The sequence below is a fragment of the Neoarius graeffei genome, chromosome 25, assembly GCF_027579695.1.
Source record: "Neoarius graeffei isolate fNeoGra1 chromosome 25, fNeoGra1.pri, whole genome shotgun sequence".
NCBI classification, from domain to species: Eukaryota; Metazoa; Chordata; class Actinopteri; order Siluriformes; family Ariidae; genus Neoarius; species Neoarius graeffei.
Genome location: NC_083593.1, coordinates 3,134,806 through 3,152,804, shown reverse-complemented (window position 1 = coordinate 3,152,804; position 17,999 = coordinate 3,134,806). Strand labels below are relative to the sequence as shown.

At 39.7% G+C, this 17,999-nt stretch overlaps 2 protein-coding genes across 5 annotated transcripts in view; both read right to left on the bottom strand.

Moving 5' to 3' along the window:
• The window catches only part of LOC132873161 (protocadherin alpha-C2-like), a 74,487-nt gene that overhangs the window by 39,829 nt on the left and 16,659 nt on the right, over positions 1-17,999 (bottom strand). Inside the window, exon 1 of one of the 4 annotated variants that reach the window (XM_060908463.1) lies at positions 7,951-10,329. The exons of 2 other annotated variants lie outside the window; for them this stretch is intronic. In XM_060908463.1, coding sequence (XP_060764446.1) covers positions 7,951-10,320 — 2,370 coding nt within the window. In that variant the 5' untranslated portion in view covers positions 10,321-10,329. Of the gene's footprint in view, positions 1-3,763; positions 6,449-7,950; positions 10,330-17,999 lie in introns of those variants that run through there. One more of the 4 variants, XM_060908462.1, reaches the window with a different exon arrangement.
• LOC132873748 (protocadherin alpha-8-like) lies at positions 13,183-16,689 on the bottom strand. Its single transcript, XM_060909556.1, has 2 exons — positions 14,329-16,689; positions 13,183-13,224 (listed from the first exon to the last, which is right to left on the bottom strand). Exons 1-2 carry the CDS (start codon positions 16,687-16,689, stop codon positions 13,183-13,185), a joined length of 2,403 nt encoding a protein of 800 aa, XP_060765539.1.

Here is a 17,999-nt window from a genome sequence, read left to right as displayed (position 1 = left end):
ATTTTCTATATTTCTGCATAAATATGATCTAAAACATCATCAGATTTTCATACAAGTCCTAAAAGTAGATAAAGAGAACCCAGTTAAACAAATGAGACAAAAATATTGAACTTAATCATTTATTTATTGAGGAAAGTGATCCAATATTACATATCTGTGAGTGGCAAAAGTATGTGAACCTTCAGTTAATTTGAAGGTGAAATTAGAGTCAGGTGTTTTCAATCAATGGGATGACAATCAGGTGTGAGTGGGCACCCTGTTTTATTTAAAGAACAGGGATCTATTGAAGTCTGATCTTTACAACACATGTTCGTGGAAGTGTATCATGAGACGAACAAAGGAGATTTCTGAGGACCTCAGAAAAAGTGTTGTTGATGCTCATCAGGCTGGAAAAGGTTACAAAACCATCTCTAAAGAGTTTGGGCTCCACCAATCCACAGTCAGACAGATTGTGTACAAATGGAGGAAATTCAAGATCATTGTTACCCTCCCCAGGAGTGTTTGACCAACAAAGATCACTCCAAGAGCAAGGCGTGTAATAGTCGTCAAGGTCACAAAGGACCCCAGGGTAACTTCTAAGCAACTGAAGGCCTCTCTCACCTTGGCTAATGTTAATGTTCATGAGTCCACCATCAGGAGAACACTGAACAACAATGGTGTGCATGCCAGGGTTGCAAGGAGAAAGCGACTGCTCTCCAAAAAGAACATTGCTGCTCATCTGCAGTTTGCTAAAGATCACGTGGACAAGCCAGAAGGCTATTGGAAAAATGTTTTGTGGACAGATGAGACCAAAATAGAAATTTTTGGTTTAAATGAGAAGTGTTATGTTTGGAGAAAGGAAAACACTGCATTCCAGCATAAGAACCTTATCCCATCTGTGAAACATGGTGGTGGTAGTATCATGGTTTGGGCCTGTTTTGCTGCATCTGGGCTAGGATGGCTTGCCATCATTGATGGAACAATGAATTCTGAATTATGCCAGTGAATTCTAAAGGAAAATGTCAGGGCATCTGTCCATGAACTAAATCTCAAGAGAAGGTGGGTCATGCAGCAAGACAACGACCCTAAGCACACAAGTCGTTCTACCAAAGAATGGTTAAAGAAGAATAAAGTTAATGTTTTGGAATGGCCAAGTCAAAGTCCTGACGTTAATCCAATCAAAATGTTGTGGAAGGACCTGAAGCGAGCAGTTCATGTGAGGAAACCCACCAACATCCCAGAGCTGAAGCTGTTCTGTACGGAGGAATGGGCTAAAATTTCTCCAAGCCGGTGTGCATGACTGATCAACATTTACCGGAAACATTTAGTTGCAGTTATTGCTGCACAAGGGGGTCACACCAGATACTGAAAACAAAGGTTCACATACTTTTGCCACTCACAGATATGTAATATTGGATCATTTCCCTCAATAAATAAATGACCAAGTATAATATTTTTGTCTCATTTGTTTAACTGGGTTCTCTTTATCTACTTTTAGGACTTGTGTGAAAATCTGATGATGTTTTAGGTCATATTTATGCAGAAATATAGAACATTCTAAAGGGTTCACAAACTTTCAAGCACCACTGTAGTCAACATCTGAGCTTTCACTGGAAACATGGTAGAATTATCATTAATATTTACAACATTAACCGTGACTCGGTACATACTCAGAGGGTGATTCAGTACAGCTTCAAAATTTAAAGAGCAAGTTAGGGCAGAGCTCCTCACGGTCAGTTCTTTCCCTAATGCACAAAACGCCAGTTTTAAGATTCACATGAAAATACCTGGTCTTTGTCCCAGACACAACGGATCCAAATCATCTACATTAAATTCATATCCTTCACCAAATTCCTAACAACAGTCCTGATATTTACTTCCTCTGAAACAGAATAAGTGATCTGGTCATTCACTCCAGCACACAAACACAGCAAAAGACTCAGAAAAAAACACATCTCATGCAAAAGATCTTTTCAGTCAGCCATCCTTTGTGTCCCTATGTACAGAAGCAGATGCAGATACGCTGTTAATCAGAGACAATCTGGAAAATTCATTGTCCTCTATTCTGATTCAAATCGCATCTCAGTTTGACTGCAAATCATTAACATCACATCACTGAGCACGAAGAGGAAGCAGGGTGGACTACTAACATGTTACAGTCTGCAGTGACAACCCTGGTGAAAAATAAATGTACTTTATTGTATTTAAAGTATATTCATATTTTCAATAGTATATTGAAAATGTACTTACACAAATTGTACTTTTTGTAAATATATAAAAAGTATACTAACATCACGCTTTCATGCTAACACTTTTAGCACACTTTAAAATAATTATACTATATTACACTTTATAGAAATATATTATACTAAAATATACTTTAAGTGAAAGTTATATGTAATTTAGCACATAAAAGTACACTAAATACACTTCAAGATGCACTTTTCTACAATTTAATTACAATTAAAATATATTTAGTACAAAATTAGTTGTTCCAAAATAGCATGCCTCAAGTTAACTAATCATAAACACACTTGAAGTATATTGATGATTAGTGTGGCTTCAAGTACACAAAAGTATGCTAAATTTTAGTACACTTAGCACATTTATTTTTCACCAGGGAGCACGTGAGCAAGAAAACTAAAAGGAAAATGACAAACCTCAAATATCCAAATACATTTCTGAATTCACTTTTAAATATTGTTAATCTGCACATATTTCCATATTTCTCTGATTTGCAGTACTTGTATTCATACTAATTATTATAATAAAGTTCTGCAAAGTACAGTATGGTATACTGTGGCTATGTACAGGATTCAGCTGAGTAGACATGCTATGCTCTGTTATACTATACTATACTATACTATACTATACTATACTATACTATACTATACTATACTATACTATACTATAAAAAATTCCAGCTGGTTAAACTTGGAAATGAAAGCTCATCTGCTGCCTTAAAAATGTGAGTAAACTGAACTTGAACTTGAACTTTTAAGTGATAGAGACAGGAGTTAAAATTTGCAAGTAGTCAAGACACTGTATTACTTTAGGGATAATTTTTTGAAAGCTTATAAACTTGGGTTCAGAATCCAAAATGTGTCATGACAATTGCAGTTAAAGAAAAGAAATATTTTCATTTGTAATATAATATAATATGCCCTGCTGTATATGTAGAAAAAAATTGAAATGAATATGAATGTTCATCCGATCATTACTATGTTTACATGCACAAAATATTTTTGGCCCTTATTCAAAAAATTCCTCCTAAGTATATACTCTACCATACTCTACTATACTAATAATAGAGTTACTATACTCAGGGGTACTGCACTATGCTGTGCTGAACTATACTATGCCATACATCACTTCCTCTGCTATAAGAGTGCTATGAGTCTAAAAGCCCTGTTGGGAAGGTATGTGAATTTTACACCACCCTTTTACATGCTTGTGTATGCTAACTCTTCATCATGGCACTCCAAGAGCACTGTATATATAAATATTGCCTGGTAAAAGCATGCATAAGGTATTTCGAGTTATATCTTTACTGGAAGCACAGCATGTTCCTGATTAAAACTATTTCCACATCTATCATGCTTTCTTGGATTTTAAAGGTGTAAGGGGTCATAAAGTATAACCTTTACTGACTAACTTTCATTATACTTATATCAGTTAATGCCACTCACATAACGATACCATGATATATGTAATTTTATCTTCAGCCCCCTGCACCTTTAATATAATTAATAGACCATGCAAAGCATTTAATTTATAACCTTACCTTCCCAGTGCTAGGAAGAGTTTGTGTCCTGTTAAAAGTGTCTCCTTCATTAATGCTGATCAGCTCTGCGTCTGCAGACGGAAACGGCGAGGGGAAAACCACGACGTCACTCTTCAGTGTGTCGGAACTAAAACACACATCATACTGCTGAGTGGATTTGGAGTAAGACCAGCTCCCGTCAGGGTGTGTAGTGACCACTGGAGCGCTGGACCTGCTGAACCCACCGTCTGTCCCGTAGCATTTAGCTGCTATTAAAGCGATGAGGCTCAGTAAAAATATCACTGACACTGAGACAATAGCGATGAGCAGATAGAGATTCAGATTAGAAACATTCTCCTCCTTTACTGGCACTTGTCTTAGTGAAGGCTGCAGGATGTCCATGTTTTCCACAACTACAACTTCAACACTCAGAGTCGTGGACAGTGAAGGTTCTCCATTATCCGAGACACTGATCAGAAGCGGGTGGGTTTTTAAGTCATTGTCACTCATTCGTCTTTTAGTCCTTATTTCTCCTGTGCTGGTTCCGATTCGGAAGAGGTTCGTTCCCTTTGCTTCAGTGATGTGATAAGATAATAGTGCATTATAACCCGAATCAGCGTCTACGGCTCTGACTTTAGCCACAAAATACCCCGCTTCAGCAGAGTAGGGAATGTTCTCAGTGTTTACTGACCCAGGTTCAGAATAAGGAGGGAGAAAAACTGGACTGTTGTCATTCTCATCCAGGATAAAAACGTTCACAGTGACGTTACTGCTTAGCGGAGGGACACCAGAGTCAGTGGCCTGAATTTTAAACTGAATATGTTTTGTTTCTTCATAATTAACAGACTGCAGGCTGTACAGTTCACCAGTGTGTGAGTTTATGTTCATCAGTGTTGATACTGACACACTAGCACTGTCTCCATTCATCAAAGAGTAAGAAATGTGTGCGTTTTCCCCGGCATCTCGATCATGTGCTGTCAGAACAGATAACAATCCTCCAGCTGGACTATTCTCACGCAGGTTAATGTTTATGATCGGGGCCGGAAATAACGGAGCGTTGTCATTCACATCCGAAACGTGAATATGTAAAACAGTCGTGCTAGACAGCGGCGGCGTGCCCTCATCACGAGCAAGAATAGTGATGTTATATTGGGATAAGTCCTCTCTATCCAACGGCTCACTAACTACAACTGAATATGAGTTTTTATATGACGACTGCAGTTTAAAAGAACTCGTTCCGGTGATTTTACAGTCGACTTTCCCATTCGCTCCTCCATCTTTATCTGCAGCTGTAATTAACGCAAAGCCTGTGCCAGGTTTGATGTCCTCGGGTACCGAGCTCATGAGCAGAGTAACTGATATTTCAGGTGCATTGTCATTTACATCCACTACTTCAATTAACACTTTACAAGTAGTGTGTCTCGGAGAGTGACCCTTGTCTTGAGCTTGTACTCTCAACTCAATGGCAGGATTTTCTTCGTAGTCAATATGCCCTTTAACTGTAATATCGCCTGAATTCGGATTTATATCAAACAAATTCACGAACGAGTTTCTATCACGACCGACAAATGAATACACGACGTCACCGTTCACACCTTCATCAGCATCCGTAGCGGAGACGGTCAGGATTTTACTGCCAAATGGTGCATCCTCACGGATTTTAACTTTATAGAGAGCTTTACTAAACACTGGATTGTTATCGTTAATGTCTAACACATGAACTATTATCTCTGACGTACCAGTTCTGGGTGGTTTCCCACCGTCCACAGCAGTCAGGGTGAGTTTAATCACGGATTGTTTCTCGCGGTCTAAAGCTTTCTGTAACACCAGCTCGGCTGAAACACTTTCTCCAGTGTTCTGTGCATCCAGTGAAAAATGTTCATTCGGACTGAGCTTGTAGGTCTTGACTGTGTTCACGCCGACATCCATATCATCAGCCAGCTGGAGAGAGAATCTGTCTCCAGCAAGAACATTTTCAGTAATATTCAACTCAAGAATCTGAAGCGGGAAAACCGGCGAGTTGTCGTTAATGTCTAGAACATTTACCTCAATGCGGTACAGAGTCAAAGGGCTATGTGCCATCGCTTCGATATTTAAAGAACATTTCTGTTTCCGCTCGCACAGCTCCTCCCTGTCGATTCTTTCATTAACAACTAGAGCACCGGTTTTAAGATTCACATCAAAATACCTCTTATAAGATCCAGCCACAATTTGAAACAGACGCGACTGCAGTTCAGTAACGTCAACGTTTAGGTCCTTGGCTATATTTCCAACCACGGTTCCCTTCTTCACCTCCTCAGAGACGGAGTAAGAAATCTGACTGCGAGACAAACCAGAGAAACAAGCCAGCAGCAGCGGCAGCGCCCTGATCCAGGCAGATGATCCACAGACTGGAAAGAGCATCATTCCTGTTCTTTAAATGTGTTTATTTCCAAAAACGTTTAGGTATGAAGCGACATGATGTCATATCAGAGGCTCGGGTTATTGGTTCGGATCAGGCGATATTCCCATCGTAGTCTTACCCACCTTTCGATTTCGCTATTCAGAAGGAAGGGTGGGATGAATTATAATGAGCCACAGCTTTCCATTTCACGGTCAACAGTGACACCATGTGTGTACGTGTGTGTGTGTGCACTGCCATCAGCCTTAAACATCAAGACCAATGCAGAACTCTCAGAGCAATCATGGAGTAAATATAAAAGCAGTAGAGCAATCACTTTTCAGTCGGATTTTGATTAGATTTTGTTTATTTTGATTGATTGGCTTATTTAAATTACTAATCCCCACAGTGAGGCGTTTCAGAGCAAAGGAGTATTAAATAAAAATAAATAAATCCGCAGTGAATTACTTTATTATTATTATTATTATTATTATTATTATTATTATTATTATATTATTATTATTATTATTATTATTATTATTATTATTATTATTATTATCAGTAGTAGTAGTAATAGTATAGTTTTTTGTTTGTTTGTTTGTTTGTTTGTTTGTTTGCTTTGGTTTGTTTGTTTTTTTCATTTGTAATAATGAAAAAATAACTGGCCTGTGTTTCCCAAAAGCATCGCAGCACAAAGATCATCCTTAAATGGTAGAGCGAGCAAAACAATGAATGCTCTATCTCTGAGTTAAGATGCTCTTATAGCAATAAGAGGCTTTTGGGAAACCCACCCCAGATTTACAAGTGTTTGTTGTTGTTCTTGTTGTGGGTGTTGGTGTTCGTGGAAGTAGTGGTAGTAGCAGCAGAAGCATTATTAGTAGTGTTCGTAGTGATGCTAGTACTAGTATTCTCCTCATAGTTCTCACCAGTGATGTGCTGACATTGAAATGGAAACTGATTACGTGTTGACTGCTACACAACACGTTTTTTTAATATGATAAATAAATTGCATCTCAAACATAAGCATTAAAAGCAGTAGAAAAATATTCCATGTCATGTCATGAACTTCTCAACAAACTTCCCAAATTTACAGAGAAATAAAATTACATGAATTTAAATGAAAACATATTTCTACTGCCATCTCATCCAGCCATCCATCCATTATCTATACCACTTATCCATTAGGTTTGCAGGGGAAGCTAGATCCAATCCCAGCTGACTTTAAATGAGAGGTGGGGTACACCCTGGGTGGGTCACCAATGTATCGCAGAGCTACACAGAGACAAACAACCATCACACTCACACGGGTAGAACATGCAAAATCCATACAGAAAGGCAACTATTGGCTGCGCAGTTCAAACTCAGAACCTTCTTCTAATGAGGCAACAGCGCTAACCACTACATCACTGCCCACTGTCATCTCATATAAATGAAAATGTAATTTATGTGTTTATCTGAAAACAGAATCCTCACCAGCTCAGAGAACACCTACATCACCAAACCAGATTATTACAGAATATTTAGATCACTTTTTGTGATTCATGATGCCATTTTTCTGCTGGACAAATTGACCAAGTCAGCCATTATAAAATAAGTCAATATCTTAAACATGACAAAATCAGAACTACCACTTAATCACAAAAAAAACTAAGATGACTCATGTAAGCAGAGACATTAAAAAGGCTAAACCCTTGCAACCACATACTATAAATTCTTGTTTCCTCCTAAAGTTTCTAGAACAAAGGGTTTTTTTTTTTTGAAAGACTTCCTAATCCCAAGTCTGCTTGAGCACATCAAGACAAAGCTCAAAGGCAAATAGGAAGCTTACCTTTGTAGTACTTGGAAGAGTTTGTGTCCTGTTAAAAGTGTCTCCTTCATTAATGCTGATCAGCTCTGCATCTGCAGGCGGAAACGGCGAGGGGAAAACCACTATGTCACTCTTCAGTGTGTCGGAACTAAAACACACATCATACTGCTGAGTGGATTTGGAGTAAGACCAGCTCCCATCAGGGTGTGTAGTGACCACTGGAGCGCTGGACCTGCTGAACCCACCGTCTGTCCCATAGCATTTAGCTGCTATTAAAGCGATGAGGCTCAGTAAAAATATCACTGACACTGAGACAATAGCGATGAGCAGATAAAGATTCAGATTAGAAACATTCTTCTCCTTTACTGGTACTTGTCTGAAGGATGTCTTCATGTCATCAATTCTTTCAGTTACAACAATATCAATAGATAGTGAAGTTGAGAGAGATGGTTCTCCTTGATCAGACACCATTATTTTAAGAGGGTGAGTTTTCAAGTCATTGTCACTCATTGGTCTTTTAGTCTTTATTTCTCCTGTGCTGGTTCCAATTCGGAAAAGATTATTCCCTTTCGGTTCAGTGATGTGATAAGATAGTAGAGCATTATAGCCAGAATCAGCGTCTATAGCTCTGACTTTGGCCACAAAATACCCCGCTTCAGCAGAGAAGGGAATGGTTTCAGTGTTTACTGTTCCAGGATCAGAATAAGGAGGTAAAATAACTGGACTGTTGTCATTCTCATCCAGGATAAAAACATTCACAGTAACATTACAGCTTCGAGGTGGACTGCCAGAGTCAGTGGCTTGAACTTGAACTTGAAATCTTTTCATTGTCTCATAGTTAAATGTCTGCATTGTTACGATTTCCCCATTTAAAGAATTCAGGTGAAACATTGTTGATGAGGAAATACCACCACTGCCATTATCTAACAGTGAGTATGAAAGTTGAGCATTTTCTCCAAGATCTGGATCATTTGCCATCACCTTGGCAACCTGACCTCCAATTTGATTATTTTCCCTGATATAAGCATCAATATTGGACATTGAAAACTGTGGTGCATTGTCATTAACATCAGAGATCTGAACAGTGAATACACTGCTGCTGGAAAGTGGAGGAGTGCCCTCATCTCTTGCCAAAATAGTAATAATATATTCAGAAATACTCTCTCTGTCCAGTGGCCCATCGACTACTAGTGAGTAATGGTTGCTATATGACGACTCCAGTTTGAAAGGAACCAAGCCTTTAACAGAAGAATGTACAATGCCATTCTTCCCTCCATCTTTATCAGAGACTGTAACTAAAGCAATAGCGGCTCCAGGTTTGGTGTCCTCTTTCACACTGTCTAGCAGTGGAGTTATTATAATTTCTGGAGCATTGTCATTCTCGTCCAAAACTTCCATTAAAACTTTGCATTGAGCACTTTTCGGAGGACTTCCTTTATCTCTTGCTTGAATTCTTAATTCAATAGCAGGAGTTTCTTCATAATCAATCTGTCCTTTGACTATTATATCTCCGGTCTCAGGAATAACTGCAAATAAACCATCTGTTTTGACATTTCCACGTCCAATGAATGAATAAATAATTTCACTGTTGGTGCCTTCATCTAAATCAGTGGCAGTAAGAGACATAATTTTAGTTCCTACTGAAGCATTTTCTTGAATACTAACTTTGTAGAGAGATTTATTAAAAACAGGCTTATTATCATTCACATCAATTATATTTATAATTATTTGTAATGCCCCAGATTTTGGAGGTTTTCCTCCATCAAGAGCACTCAGCACAAGATTGATAGTGGATTGTTTCTCTCTGTCTAAAGCCTTCTGTAAAACTAGCTCAGCAGACAGACTCTGCTCACCACCCTGCACATCAACTGAAAAATATTCATTGGTACTTATTTTGTAGTATTTTAGTGAATTACTGCCAACATCCGCATCCTCCGCAACTGGAAGATGAAATCTGTCACCAGGACTTGCATCTTCAGCTAAATTCATTGTTAAAGTGCTGTCCAGAAATTTCGGAGCATTGTCGTTAATATCCAGAATGTTTATTTCAATCCGGTAAAGGTTGTGCGGGTTCTGAGCGAGGGCCTCCACGTTTAAAACACATCTCTGTCTGCGCTCACAAAACTCCTCACGGTCAATTCTGTCATTCACAAACAGCCCCCCGGTTTTCAAATTCACATCGAAATGCTTCTTGTGAGTAGATCCTGACACAACCTGAAACATACGCGACTCGAGTTCATGAACACTGATCTTGAGGTCTTTGGCGATATTTCCAACAACCGTTCCCTTGTTCACTTCCTCCGAGACGGAATAAACAATCTGACCGAGGGATGTTTCCCAAAAACACACGCAGAGCAAAACCCAGGCGCCTAAATATTCCGAGATATCCATGTCTGCTGTTGAAGCATAATACAGAAAATTTATTCAGAAGAGGCGCAAAAATATATATATGTATAAATATCTGGATATGATCTGAATCGGAAAGCCTCGCACGTTCTATCGAGTAATCCGTCCTCTCCCCTGAACAAAAATACTCCCTGTTACACTGACAATTTAAAAGGAGGAGCGACATATATTACTGTAATACGTCAGCCTTCAAAGTTACGGTCTGTAGCGACCTCGCGCGATGAGACGCTGTCAAGACCGCATAAATAATTCCTCTTAACTTACTTACTTACTTACTTACTTACTTACAGAAAGAAAGAAAGAAAGAAAGAAAGAAAGTTCAGTGAACGCACAATGTAACAGCACAAATTGTTTGCAAATGTGAAAACTGAAATGACACCCCGCTGAATAAATGAATGAATGAATGAATGAATGAAGATGGAGAAGGCAGCTACATAAAAGAGCTCCATTTTTGTAAGCATAATTCGAGGGGGGAAACACCACGGGCACGACAACCCCTGTCCGTGGTGCTGAACAGACAAAGCAAGGTTTTTTTGTTTCTTCATTTGCTTTCAAAGCAGTCATTCAGTCACTTCACCAGTTCCCTAAAAATCCCATTATGTTCAATACGGTCCGTAAAAAAACAAACTTAAAACGGGAAACAGCTAGTTAGCAGGACAGGAAAGACATGGAAATATGTTGAACGGAAAATTAATTTTAATTGAACATTTGGCTTTTTTAATGCAAGAGACAAGCACAAAGTCAATCTAACGATAAATTATTATTATTATTATTATTATTATTATTATTATTACAGGGGCGGCACGGTGGTGTAGTGGTTAGCGCTGTCGCCTCACAGCAAGAAGGTCCTGGGTTCGAGCCCCGGGGCCGGCGAGGGCCTTTCTGTGTGGAGTTTGCATGTTCTCCCCGTACCCGCGTGGGTTTCCTCCGGGTGCTCCGGTTTCCCCCACAGTCCAAAGACATGCAGGTTAGGTTAACTGGTGACTCTAAATTGACTGTAGGTGTGAGTGTGAATGGTTGTCTGTGTCTACGTGTCAGCCCTGTGATGACCTGGCGACTTGTCCAGGGTGTACCCCGCCTTTCGCCCGTAGTCAGCTGGGATAGGCTCCAGCTTGCCTGCGACCCTGTAGAAGGATAAAGCGGCTAGAGATAATGTGATGTGTGATGTGATTATTATTACAACCCCGATTCCAAAAAAGTTGGGAAAAAGTACAAATTGTAAATAAAAACGGAATGCAATGATGTGGAAGTTTCAAAATTCCATAGTTTATTCAGAATAGAACATAGATGATATATCAAATGTTTAAACTGAGAAAATGTATCATTTAAAGAGAAAAATTAGGTGATTTTAAATTTCATGACAACAACACATCTCAAAAAAGTTGGGACAAGGCCATGTTTACCACTGTGAGACATCCCCTTTTCTCTTTACAACAGTCTGTAAACGTCTGGGGACTGAGGAGACAAGTTGCTCAAGTTTAGGGATAGGAATGTTAACCCATTCTTGTCTAATGTAGAATTCTAGTTGCTCAAATGTCTTAGGTCTTTTTTGTCGTATTTTCCGTTTTATGATGCGCCAAATGTTTTCTATGGGTGAAATATCTGGACTGCAGGCTGGCCAGTTCAGTACCCGGACCCTTCTTCTATGCAGTCATGATGCTGTAATTGATGCAGTATGTGGTTTGGCATTGTCATGTTGGAAACTGCAAGGTCTTCCCTGAAAGAGCCACCGTCTGGATAGGAGCATATGTTGCTCTAGAACCTGGATATACCTTTCAGCATTGATGGTGTCTTTCCAGATGTGTAAGCTGCCCATGCCACATGCACTAATGCAACCCCATACCATCAGAGATGCAGGCTTCTGAACTGAGCGCTGATAACAACTTGGGTCGTCCTTCTCCTCTTTAGTCCGAATGACATGGCGTCCCTGATTTCCATAAAGAACTTCAAATTTTGATTCGTCTGACCACAGAACAGTTTTCCACTTTGCCACAGTCCATTTTAAATGAGCCTTGGCCCAGAGAAGACATCTGCGCTTCTGGATCATGTTTAGATACGGCTTCTTCTTTGAACTATAGAGTTTTAGCTGGCAATGTCGGATGGCACAGTGAATTGTGTTCACAGATAATGTTCTCTGGAAATATTCCTGAGCCCATTTTGTGATTTCCAATACAGAAGCATGCCTGTATGTGATGCAGTGCCGTCTAAGGGCCCGAAGATCACGGGCACCCGGTATGGTTTTCCGGCCTTGACCCTTACGCACAGAGATTCTTCCAGATTCTCTGAATCTTTTGATGATATTATGCACTCTAGATGATGATATGTTCAAACTCTTTGCAATTTTACACTGTCGAACTCCTTTCTGATATTGCTTCACTATTTGTCGGCACAGAATTAGGGAGATTGGTGATCCTCTTCCCATCTTTACTTCTGAGAGCCGCTGCCACTCCAAGATGCTCTTTTTATACCCAGTCATGTTAATGACCTATTGCCAATTGACCTAATGAGTTGAAATTTGGTCCTCCAGCTGTTCCTTTTTTGTACCTTTAACTTTTCCAGCCTCTTATTGCCCCTGTCCCAACTTTTTTGAGATGTGTTGCTGTCATGAAATTTCAAATGAGCCAATATTTGGCATGAAATTTCAAAATGTCTCACTTTCGACATTTGATATGTTGTCTATGTTCTATTGTGAATACAAGATCGGTTTTTGAGATTTGTAAATTATTGCATTCTGTTTTTATTTACAATTTGTTCTTTGTCCCAACTTTTTTGGAATCGGGGTTGTATTATTATTATTATTATTATTATTATTATTATTATAAAAATCAAGAATACCTGATAAATGCGTCAAACTACTGTCCCCAGATTAACGGGATACAAACAACTGTGCTAAAAATAAAACGTGAAACTCTTTTTATTCGTCATAGACCCCTTTCACTGACGTCACCCGAAACCGGAAGTAAACAGACCCTACGCCATTTTGGAAGACCAACAAACTCGTGATTAGGGGGAAATAACAGCAGCGGTATGTGAACCCACGAGAATAAAGTGGAGTGGCAAACGACTTAAACAAACAAATCTGAGCTGTTTTATTTATGATTTATTGGCCCAACAGTAGACTTGAAAGAAACCTGTGTGAGACTTGGCAAAAAACTGTGGATATAATGGATAAGTCTGTGCATGATCTGTGGACACTTTCAGGTAAGCAAACGCAAGAAATTCAGATTTAAAACATGCTAAATTGGCCCCAAGTTGATAACTGTATGAGGAGCAAGCCTCCCAGACTTCTACAATTTAATAATAATAATAATTTAGGATGGTTTGGGGCTTGCTCGCTGCTGCCAGGTTGGTTGTTGAGTAGCCTGACTGTTTTTTTTTTTCTTGCGTGTGGTATCATTGTTGACGCGAGGTTGTTTTTTGAACATGCCAATGTGGACACGATTTCCCCTGATGAGTTATGACTTCAGATGCGATGCGTGTGTGGAGGTGTGGAGTCCGCGTGATATGTGCGTAAGATAGGCTTCTCATGTGTTTGGAGATCCGCGCTCCGAGACAAGCGCAAGCACCCCCCCCAAGGGAAAAAAAGGGACCCCCCGAAAATATCGGCATAGTTCGCACACTGAGTGTAGGCACTGGGTGTAAACAACAAATAGTTTACAATGTCTAAGTAGCAAACAGATGGCAGAATTGCTGTCAGGTCCTCCTTATGTTTCCATTCTCCCTTGCCGCGAGTCTTATCATATGGGTCAAACCCATCAATCACAGCCAGTTTCTTCACATACCGTGCCCTTTCTGCAGCTGGTAATGCACTCACATAACCGGAATTATCATCCATCGTGTCACTTTACTCTCGTTCGTACTTTGTTTTATATTGTGAGTGCATGTACTTGGTCTTCCAATATGGCGCCTAACAAAATCTCGCGGCGCGGTGACGTCATGTGAAAGGGGTCTATACTGATGCTGAAACACAGGCTCAATTAAACAGAGTCTTACCTTCCCAGTGCTAGGAAGAGTTTGTGTCCTGTTAAAAGTGTCTCCTTCATTAATGCTGATCAGCTCTGCGTCTGCAGGTGGAAATGGCGAGGGAAAAACCACGACATCACTCTTCAGTGTGTCAGAACTAAAACACACATCATACTGCTGAGTGGATTTGGAGTAAGACCAGCTCCCGTCAGGGTGTGTAGTGACCACTGGAGCGCTGGACCTGCTGAACCCACCGTCTGTCCCGGAGCATTTAGCTGCTATTAAAGCGATGAGGCTCAGTAAAAATATCACTGACACTGAGACAATAGTGATGAGCAGATAGAGATTCAGATTAGAAACATTCTCCTCCTTTACTGGCACTTGTCTTAGTGAAGGCTGCAGGATGTCCATGTTTTCCACAACCACAACTTCAACACTCAGAGTCGTGGACAGTGAAGGTTCTCCATTATCCGAGACACTGATCAGAAGAGGGTGGGTTTTTAAGTCATTGTCACTCATTCGTCTTTTAGTCCTTATTTCTCCTGTGCTGGTTCCGATTCGGAAGAGGTTCGTTCCCTTTGGTTCAGAGATGTGATAAGATAATAGTGCATTATAACCTGAATCAGCGTCTACAGCTCTGACTTTAGCCACAAAATACCCCGCTTCAGCAGAGTAGGGAATGTTCTCAGTGTTTACTGAGCCGGGTTCAGAATAAGGAGGGAGAAAAACTGGACTGTTGTCATTCTCATCCAGGATAAAAACGTTCACAGTGACGTTACTGCTTAACGGAGGGACACCAGAGTCAGTGGCCTGAACTTGAAACTGAAGTCGTTTCGTTTCTTCATAATCGAAAGCCTTCAGGCTGTACAGTTCACCGGTGTGAGAGTTAATGTTCATCACATTTGATGCTCTGTTTCTCTCTGCATTCATTAATGAATATGAAACGAGGGCATTTTCACCGATGTCTAAGTCTCGTGCTGTTACTGATGCTAACAGTCCTCCAACTGGACTATTCTCTTTCACGCTAATGTTTATCACTGGGGCAGGAAATAAAGGGGTGTTATCATTCACATCAGAGACATGAACTGTTATAACGTTACTGCTCGAGAGGGAAGGAGTTCCCTCATCATTAGCTACGACTGTGATGTTATATTGTGAGAGCCGCTCTCTGTCCAGAGCTTCATTCACTACAAGAGAATAATAGTTCTTGTATGATGTTTGTAATTTAAAAGGACTCGGTGCTATAATTTTACAGTCCACTTTCCCATTCGCTCCACTGTCTTTATCTGATACAGTGATTAATGCAACATTTGTCCCTGGTTTGGTGTCCTCGCTTACGGAGCTCATGAGCAGAGTAACTGAGATCTCTGGTGCATTATCATTCACATCCACTACCTCTATTAACACTTTACTTGAAGATCTTCTTGGAGGATGACCTTTATCCTGAGCCTGAATTCTGAGCTCCATAGCAGGATGTTCCTCAAAATCAACATTTCCTTTGACAGTGATATCACCAGAATGAGAATTTATGAGGAATAAATCACCCTCATCGCTTACAACTGAGTATGACACTTCACCGTTATTTCCCTCGTCTGCATCAGAAGCGGAAACTGTCAGGATTTTAGTTCCGACAGATGTGTTTTCATGGACCTTAACTTTGTAAAGAGGCTTCGTAAAAACTGGGCTGTTGTCATTTATATCCAGTACATTCACCAGTATCTGCATTGTTCCGGATCTGGGAGGAGTCCCGCCGTCTACAGCAGTCAGCACGAGCTTAATCACCGATTCTCTCTCTCGGTCTAAAGGTTTCTGAAGAACAAGTTCAGCCGAAACCCTCTGCTGTTCAGCACTTTGTACATCCATTGAAAAATATTCATTTGTGGTTATTTTATACGTTTTCACTGAATTACTGCCGATGTCCAAATCACGTGCCCTTTTTAAAGGAAACCGATCTCCCGGAAGCATATTTTCAGTAATATCCAAAACAAGTGTTTGATCTGGAAACACCGGAGAGTTATCATTAATGTCCAAAATATTAATTTCAACCCGGTAGAGCTTGTGAGGATTGTGGATCATCGCTTCAACATTCAACACGCATTTCTGTTTGCTTTCACACAGCTCCTCTCGGTCTATTCTGTCATTCACTAATAAAACACCGCTTTTCCGATTTACCTCAAAATACTTGGCGTTAGATCCAGTCACAAGCTGAAACATGCGCGACTCCAGTTCCTGCACACTGAGACTGAGATCCTTCGCTAGATTTCCAACAACGGTTCCTTTTTTGGCCTCCTCTGGAACCGAGTAGGAAATCTGACCGAAACACAAATCCCGTAAACAAAGCAGCAGCAGAGCCTTCATGCAGGCAGAGCGAGCAGTGTCCGGGACAACCATCACTGACTGTCACTGGATATTCACAAAGAAGTCCAAACAATTCTTTCATTTAATCCAATGTTTTCAGGAAAAAAATTAAAATCCACGAGGCCTGCTGATGACAGGAGTAAGTGACGCTCTGTTCTCCTGTTCTGCGTTCCGAGGAGTATTAATAATGTACCAGTAACTCCATCTCACGGTCTACAGCGACATCTTGTGTGGAAATACAATCTGATATTGCTGCTGAAAACAAGATTAATGACGCTACATTGGAATAAAAGAAATGTTCGTCAGTAACTAAATTATTTTATTTTAGGCACAGGTTTAAGCAATGGATATTAACCCAGAGATATGCAAATAAAACAAATTGTAGTTCATCAGAATTGCATTCGAGCCTGTCTGATAAAACACTAACTATAACATTCAGAAGGTTCTTGAAAGTATTATGAGTGAAAGTGCCATGCTGTTATTATTCCATTTCGAATAAGATCGTTGATTTATGCTTCTTTTTTTTGTTGGGGGGGGGGGGCGATTGTACTGGAAACTATTATTTTGACATCGATTTCATTTGTGAAATTAATGAAGGTAATTTCATTTAACATAATAAGGCATCGTTTAAGATGCAACAAAGCAAGATTTGTTTATTAACATATTCACAAAGCGAATGGATGTTTTAAATGAGCTCCTCTTATGAGATCCACGTTGTTCTTTTATAGTTGAGAGTCAGACCAGATTATTACAAATAATGACAGAAAGTTCGACCAATAATGGGTAAGAAAAAAATTTTAAGTTATGTTTTACTTTTTTCTCTCCTTTTTTCCGTCCTCCTAGATGTCCGTCTTTGTGTCAAGAATAGTATCCATCGCTCACTTTGTAATAGTGAAACAAGTCGCTGTCCAAATCTGTAATACTGATTTTATTCAAACTCTGGACAAAATAACAAAAAGATTCTTTAAATAGAATTTCATATCCAATGTAAGAAAACACAAAAACGTGTCTTAACAGACAAAAAAACACAAACATCTCGTCGAAGACAGAGATGCTTTGCTAAAACCGTTTCATGCTCAATATTTCCAACACGAACATCTACTGACAATAGAAAAAAAATTATATAATAATAATAAGAAGAAGAAGAAGAAGAAAAAATAAATAAATAAGGTCTGGTCAAAATAAGCATATAAGTCACAGTGAACCAGCATGTAAGTTCAGAACTTCAAAAGTTAACGGAAAATGGACTCCAGGAGAGGTGGAAATTCAGTTGGAAATGTTTGTGTACTACAAAACCAAAACCATTTAATACCGCATGGAACACAGTTTCCAACGAACTAGAA

Bases quoted from the DNA above. Each gene is read 5' to 3' on its own strand.
- LOC132873748 (XM_060909556.1), bottom strand. From the start codon at position 16,689: ATGGTTGTCCCGGACACTGCTCGCTCTGCCTGCATGAAGGCTCTGCTG. The intron at 13,225-14,328 runs GTAAGACTCTGT...TTTTATTTTTAG, and splicing joins CTCTTCCTAGCACTGGGAAG to CACAGTTGTTTGTATCCCGT.